At 32.8% G+C, this 7463-nt stretch overlaps 1 protein-coding gene across 1 annotated transcript; it reads right to left on the bottom strand.

Annotated features, from left to right (window-relative positions):
* Positions 1–3101: 3101 nt before the first annotated feature.
* LOC114324107 (monocopper oxidase-like protein SKU5) lies at positions 3102–7058 on the bottom strand. The gene is made up of 9 exons (XM_028271834.2): positions 6688–7058; positions 6299–6408; positions 5930–6200; positions 5693–5831; positions 4522–4888; positions 4012–4377; positions 3792–3870; positions 3497–3696; positions 3102–3414 (listed from the first exon to the last, which is right to left on the bottom strand). The coding sequence occupies exons 1-9, from the start codon at positions 6826–6828 to the stop codon at positions 3312–3314; spliced, it is 1776 nt and encodes a 591-aa protein (XP_028127635.1). The 5' UTR covers positions 6829–7058; the 3' UTR covers positions 3102–3311.
* Between the last annotated feature and the right edge of the window lie 405 nt (positions 7059–7463).

Below are 7463 nucleotides of genomic sequence, written 5' to 3'. Positions count from 1 at the left end.
CCTTTGCTTCTAGACACCGATCTGCTATCAGTCTTAGAACATAATTAATGCGAAAACCAAGATTATCATATTCTTCCTTCCTCATTTTTTTGAGAAAATCAGGATATGTTTTAATACATAACTCATCCCATGGATTAGGGAGTTTATGAAAAAATTGATCTAACCAGGGTTGATTTGCTGGTGAATCAATAAGATAATAATACTTTTTAAAAGTTTGAACATAATCTTCAAAAAGACAAATATTACATAATTCTAATTTAGTCAAAATATAATTTGCATCTACTTGCAAATTAGCATCTCCTGCAAAACCATATAAATTTTCTTTTATGATTTTTGCAAACTCAACTAAAATTGTGTCAAGTGTGAGAAAATTTGTTAACAAAGCCGTTTTTTGACTTTTCCCAATTTCAGATTTTTCCCACTGTCTTAATCATTACAACACATCTCTCTAGAGAGTTGCTATAATATAATCAAGGAATTTTTCCTTTGACCAACTATTTTTATAATTGGTAATAATGATGGACAAGGATTGTGCCCAATCATCTATTGCTTGTGGTTGATCCTTAAAAGGAACATGAGACAAGTCTAAATAAGTACCATTTTGAGCTATTGGATACTTATGATTATTATCTTTTCTAGATATTACTGGCTCAGGTGTAAGATTGGAGGTACTTTCAATGTTGATATCATTTTTAACTTCATTTTTTTTAATAAAGTCAAAAAATTTTCCATCTTCCCATGTGCTAAATAATTCGGGATCAATTGGCTCTTCTGCATTTCTTTTCCCTTTATTTATTTCTGATGAAATATCTTGATCTGTTGATTTTTCAGATGAGGATGATTGGTTGTCATCATCATTAGTTGACATATTAATATCATAATTAAAGTGTTGTAAAAGAGCTTCATTTTCTAGATAAGTTTCTCTTATCTGATCTAGTAGCTTATTTCTTTCATTAATACCTAAGTCTAGGTCTTTATATTTTCTCCAATAATCCAATATTTCAACAATATTTTCATATTCAGTTTTATTATAGGTATTGGTTTGAAGTACCATAATATCTTCTGTACCATAAAATAGCCTAGGGATGTCACTATCTCCTGAACTATTCATTCCATCATTGTTTATGAAGGATATAGTTTCTAATTTTGTCACCAAATTGTTTATTTGGTTTTTTTGCTTCTTTATTTAAATCAATATTTATTATAGAACCCAAATTGTCTATTTTAGATTCTATAGACTCAACTTTAGTCTCTAGATAATTTTGATTTATTTTTTGATTTTTATCTAATTTAGAAAACCAAGAACACATAATATCAGTAATGTTATTTAAACTAGAACACACACTATTTATATTTACAGATTCTTTAGTAATATGCAGACTATGATCGTATTTATTATTAACATTATTTTTTGTATTTCCAAAGCATATTATATCATCAGAATTAATTACCATTTTAGATTGTTGTTGGTACCTAAGACCCTCCTAGTGTGTTATCTAGTGCTTAAAACCTCTCTTTTATGATCTTAAAGACTTAATTATGACCAATAGTCAAAAGATCTTAATGAGTATATGGGTTTTGACATACACTAAGCATATAGGTTTTACAACAACTATAAATGAAACAAATAATTATGAAGATATAAAATACAAAAGATACACAAAAAACTTAGACGGAATTTTTAAATTAAATTTTTTTTTTTATAACATAAAACACACCATACAAACTTATATATATATCAAAACTTTATAAATAGATAGAAATACTTACATAGCTTGATCTTGCTTTTCAAAACTCTTCACCAAGCTCTGATACCAATTACAAAACTAAAAAGGAAATGAGCTTTTTACTTATGGAATTATGGGAGACGCTTATTGGAGTGTACGGTTGAATCTATGGAGCTTACTATGGGTTCTGTTTTGATGATTTAAATTGTTTAATGTGTAGAGCATATCTGTAAAAAATAACATATTAATAATCCCGGAAAATCATTCAATAATCTCATAATACCACGTAATGCCAATTATCAATTATTTAGTCTCATGTTGTTTTCTATCCCCCAACATAAATCGTAGGCTTCTACCCTTCTCTAGCAATCAAAACCTTATGAAGCACCACGTGTTTATACTCCGAAAATACTGAATAATCACTCAGTAACTCCTTAATTGAAACATATTTTTGTCAATAGTAAATATGATTTAAAAAATAAATTATTAACAAAAATGTGTTTCGGGACTATTAATATCCGATTAACGTGATTTTTTTCAGGTATGAAATACTGAACAAGCTCTACACATTTTATTGTTCGCATTATCGAAATAAGACTCATCATGGGCCCAATAATACGCTCCACTAGAAAGAAATCTCTCCCATAAATCATAGGTGCTATATTTTGGAATGGGAATGGCTTGAATCCAGTTTAGACGTTAGATTGGATAACATTGTTCGGCCCGCAGGTTTACCATTGATTTCTTTTCGATCATATTTGAGTTGTATCACTTTGTATAGATTATTCACACACAAAATTTAGTCAATTTGATATACACAACTATATAATTTTATCATATTTATCTCCAAAAAAATGTAATCTATTTTCAAAATCATACAAGTCATTAATTTTTTGTGGTTCAAAAATTTTATCACATTTATCTCCAACCTCAAGTTATGGCCTCTATTGTACCCAAAAAAAACCATGTCGCATGGGCAAAAACACACAAAAGTAGGGGGAAAATAATTCTTTCACCTACCAAAAACATGACAAAAAACTATAGCAGTTGAAATATATGTGGGCTTTTTTTCTTTTTTTCTTTTTTTCTTCTGCTTCTAGATTTGAAACAGATGAAAATGAAGAGACATGAAAGTAAGTGAAACACAGTGGAGTTGTGGGGTGGTTGTATAATGTATGATTTGCAACTAGTGCCACCAAAGCAAAGCAGATCAAAACGCGTTTCAAAAAAATAAAAAAATAGGCTACCATTAGCTGTAGTAGATAAGTAAATAAATATCAGGACAATTGCAAAAACTTTATGTTCATTATGTATTATATGGTGAAACTAGGATGTAGTCAAATTTGTATAGAAAAACTGATAAATTACACAAAATTATAGGGTCATAAAAGAATGATAAATACCAATAAATTGAACTAGGATCTTTGGGAGCATTTACTACATAGGAAAAGGAAAAAGAAAAATGTCCATCAAAATTACTGAAGATTCATATCAACAAACCTACAATTACACAAACCTAACCACTCACAAATCACAACCACAAACACCTCACTAAAGCAAGCCAGGCTCCCCATTGAAAAAGTTTTAGCAGAAAATGGAAATTACAACATATATCATCGTCACCAGAATCATGAACAGTTTTGATCTACTACCCAAGATTGATGTTGCTGAAGAGATGTCTTCTGGCCTGAAAACGGAATCACAGAAAAGAGCAGTTAATAACTACATAATAAATCAGAAAAGATTGAAAGCAGTTAATAACTACGTACTTCTGCAATCTACTGAGGGAACCACAGAAAAGAGCATTATCTGGCATGGGCAACTCGGTTTTGTTAGTTTCCTCTGGATTCACAACCCTGACATAAGTTTCTTGACCCAGATACCATGAGTCAAGGTTTTCTGTTCTCAAATTCCAAACTCCAACATTGTCAAGTGAGATTAAGATTGCTGTCCATGCCCCAGGGAAAACCTGTACCAAAAAAACAAAACTTACTTGTAGCCAATATATATGCTAAAACCAAATTCTCCGGTGAAGAAGAAAATGAGAAGCCAACAAAAACATACCTGTGTTGTGGTGCGAGCAATACCATCCCACTTATTGTATGTGCCCCTGCTATTCTCTGTCCACTCACCATAATCCATTCTGCAAAAATTAATTAAGACTAACAATATGGGTACTCAGAGCAATTTATTACTATTATAGAAAAGAAAAAACGAAAAATAGAAAGCATCTATGCAGTGAAGTAGAGGTGATGAAGTTTAGATAAAGGAAACCAATTCCTACCCAACCACAAAAAAGGCGTATCCGCTCATATGATAGCTTTGCACCTTAGTCTCATTGTTTTGCAGGATAATTTCCATAAATCCCCTATATGTACCATTGATGACTGAAGTTTCCATCTTAGGTAATCCTGTAATTGGCCTATTGGGGAAATCAAGCTTGTACACTCCCTTTACTTTGAATTGGTCGGCAAGCCTGATTGGTGTGGCGGGATTGACAAATGAGATCCCACTGAGTGTTGTTCGCAGTTTCCCATTGATAGTCACTGGTGGCTTGTTTTTCAACACATAAATATCAGTCACATTGATCGAGCCATATCTAAATGAGCCTTGTGGGTTGGGGCGAGCACCACTGGCTGACACATTCCACCTGTACAATGTTAAGCACAAGACTAATCAGTAGGAAATTGTTAAAAATAAGTTCTTCAGAAGATTTACGAACTTAGTGAAGAAACAAAATAACTTATATTCACATAAATAATGTGCCAATGAATCCAAAAAATTGCAAACAAACCTGATGGATCTAGCCTGGTTCATTGAGAAGGTTTTGTCGAATTGATCATTTGGTGGGTCCGGAAGGGGACCAGATGCCTTCCCTTTCGAATTTGAGTAGTGCAAGATACCAACACCAGTAACTCTTTGCCAGAGTGATTCATTCACAAACCTAGCACTTGCTACAATGTAGTAATCAGAACTTGCATTCTGATCCATGGTTACCAAGAAAGAATAAGACTGTCCAACATGAATATCTAAGCTAGTGTAATTTTGTTGCACTGTATATGATCCCTCTGTTTCCGCTAAAAGCAGGTTATGGTTCTGAATTCTGAAATTCAAACTAGTTGACACACCAACATTGTGTACACGAATGCGATATGTTTTGCCTGGCCAACGTTATAATATAAACAATCAGAAGCTAAAAAAAAATTTAAGGAAACAATGTGAGAAAGAAAAACAACTTTCACAAGCATTGACATGCGTTCCAATATACCTACCAAAAAGCAATGTTATGTTTCAATGCCTGACCAAAAAGTTCCCCTGGGATGTATAGTTCCTAAATGTGAGTGGTCGGTGAATTATAACCCCTAAAATATGCATGTGCTCAATTTTTCACAAAAATAATAAATAAATAATATATATATATATATATATAAGGAAGAAGTGCAATACTGACGCACATCCTAACGCCTAACTTGTTGCTTTTGTTAATGTGATTTATATCACATCAAAGAAGTACACTCCGTTTCTGAAGCCAAGTCCCAAGTCCTAAGACACAATGAAAGAACATGTTATCTTAAATAATGCCCTATTTCAATCACAATCTGATGATGGTATTAGTACTACCATGAGTTTAGTGTGTATTTAACACAAATACCATCAAACACGGCAATTCACCGAAAATAACAAATAAATAGTTAAAATAATTAGAAGAGAAGAGACAAGCAGGCACATCCTAGCCAAAACTGGATGGTCTAAAAGCCATATGGTATAAGTTGCTTCAAAAGTAGGTTCAATGCATAAAAGGAACAAGGGCACAGCTCATTCAGAGAATCCAACAAGAACAAATCTGTTCCAACTTCTAAATCAACAAAGTTCCTGAACGCATATGACTTATAGACTAATTGATTTGGTGATAAACATATAAGTTATAGCAGATTCTTCAAAAACAGTGTCTCTGAAATACTCACCAGGGTGAACATCAATTGTTTCATAGTCAATGCCGTCAGGAACAAGTGTAGTGTTATATCTATAGGGGCCTTTCCCATTGATAAGAACACCATCCGGCATCCCAAGATTTTTCCCACCATTAAGTTCTCTCCTCAAAGCCTATATATACCAAAACAAGATCAACCACAAGACACATTACATGCTAAGCTTCAATACACACCTAAAATGTCGATTTAGACAATTTATCAAACACTAACCGTGTGGTTTCGAGTGTACCAATCACCAATCAAAATCGTGATATCCCCATCTGGGGTTGCAAAAGGAATTGGAATTATATCCCTATTGTTAATAATAAAACCACCATAACCTCCAGATGCCCTTTGGAAATTGAGCGATGGGAAGTAAAAGAAACTCCCAATCTGATCCTTCACTTGGAATTGGTAAGTCCAATTCCACTTTGGAGGAATTGGACAGTTCGTGCCGAGTACCCCATCTTGCCAAGAACTTCTCCTCTGTTGAATACCAGCCCTGTTCACAACCATTGATTTTTTAAATCCTAAATCACCATCATAGATCCAAAACCCAAATCAAATTAATAAATAAAAAAAAACTACTGTAAATCATACCAAGTTATGAGAAGGTCCTCATCTAATTTGTTCCTCACATTGACAACTACATTGTTGTTAGTAGTCACATTAATGACAGGCCCTGGGAAATGACCATTAATAGCAATAACCTGCAATTCAAAACAATGCAGTTCATGAGAATCACTAAAAACCTAGTAGCTCTTGAATTTCATCACAATGCAGCTCAGGAAAATCCCTAAGCTCACTATACTATATCACTGTAACTTCAAAAACTAAGCATATTTTGCAGATCTGAGACTAAAGAATCAAAATTTTGAAAAACAAAAACTAACCCACCAACTGTTTGTGAAATTTCAGAAAACCCAGATGGAAAGAGGAACAGAGTACATTCGAGAGAAAATAGAGTGAGAAAGAGATCTCAAACAAACCTGTTGGGGAACACCCAAAGGAGAAGCTGTGATGTAAGAGAGCACAAATTCGTAGCTAACAAATGGATCGTCAGCTAAACAGAGGCTCGAGAACAAAGAAATGTAGATGAAGAACAGTGAAACAACGCTATGGGAAGCCATGTATTGGTCTTTTTTGTTTTGAAGATAAAGAGCTAATTTTTTTAGCTTTTCAGTGTTTTACATTCTCAGAAAGCAAAGAAAAGAAGAGAAACAGCAGAGGAGAGACAAGAAACAGTCTGTGTGAGGAGTGTTTGGAGAGAGAGAGAGAGAGAGAGAGAGACAACGGCTCTAATTTACTTTTGGAATGCAGAGTGAGAGCACAAACGGTTAGTTGAAGAGATTGATGTTTTGAGCTTTTTTTTTTTTTTTTTTTTTTAAATGCATTTTATTTGAGTACTTATATATATATATATATATATTTGAAATTTTGTGTCAAAATATTTGATAAAGTAAAAAAAAAATTATTCTTTTACTTGAAATTTGTAGGCAATAAATTCATTAAAGAAATTTTAATTTTTTTATTATTTAAAATTAAGAAAAAAAAAATATTTTAGTTCATACTTTTTAATTATTAACTTTTAAGTTGAAAAAATTAAACGGAGCTTTTTTCTTCTTTTTTTGGGGTTGATTTGGACTCATTTTATCAGTCATCATTTGTATGAATGAGCATGCATAGAGGGGGACCCTGAAAGAAAAAGAGGAAAGATGAGACTTATCAAAAAAAGAAACAAGTTTAGAGAGAGAAAAGGGCAATC

This window comes from Camellia sinensis, chromosome 11 (genome assembly GCF_055761805.1).
Source record: "Camellia sinensis isolate YWXY chromosome 11, ASM5576180v1, whole genome shotgun sequence".
Lineage (NCBI taxonomy): Eukaryota > Viridiplantae > Streptophyta > Magnoliopsida > Ericales > Theaceae > Camellia > Camellia sinensis.
The sequence above is the reverse complement of the archived record's forward strand: the minus strand, read 5'-3'. Positions and strand labels throughout refer to the sequence as shown.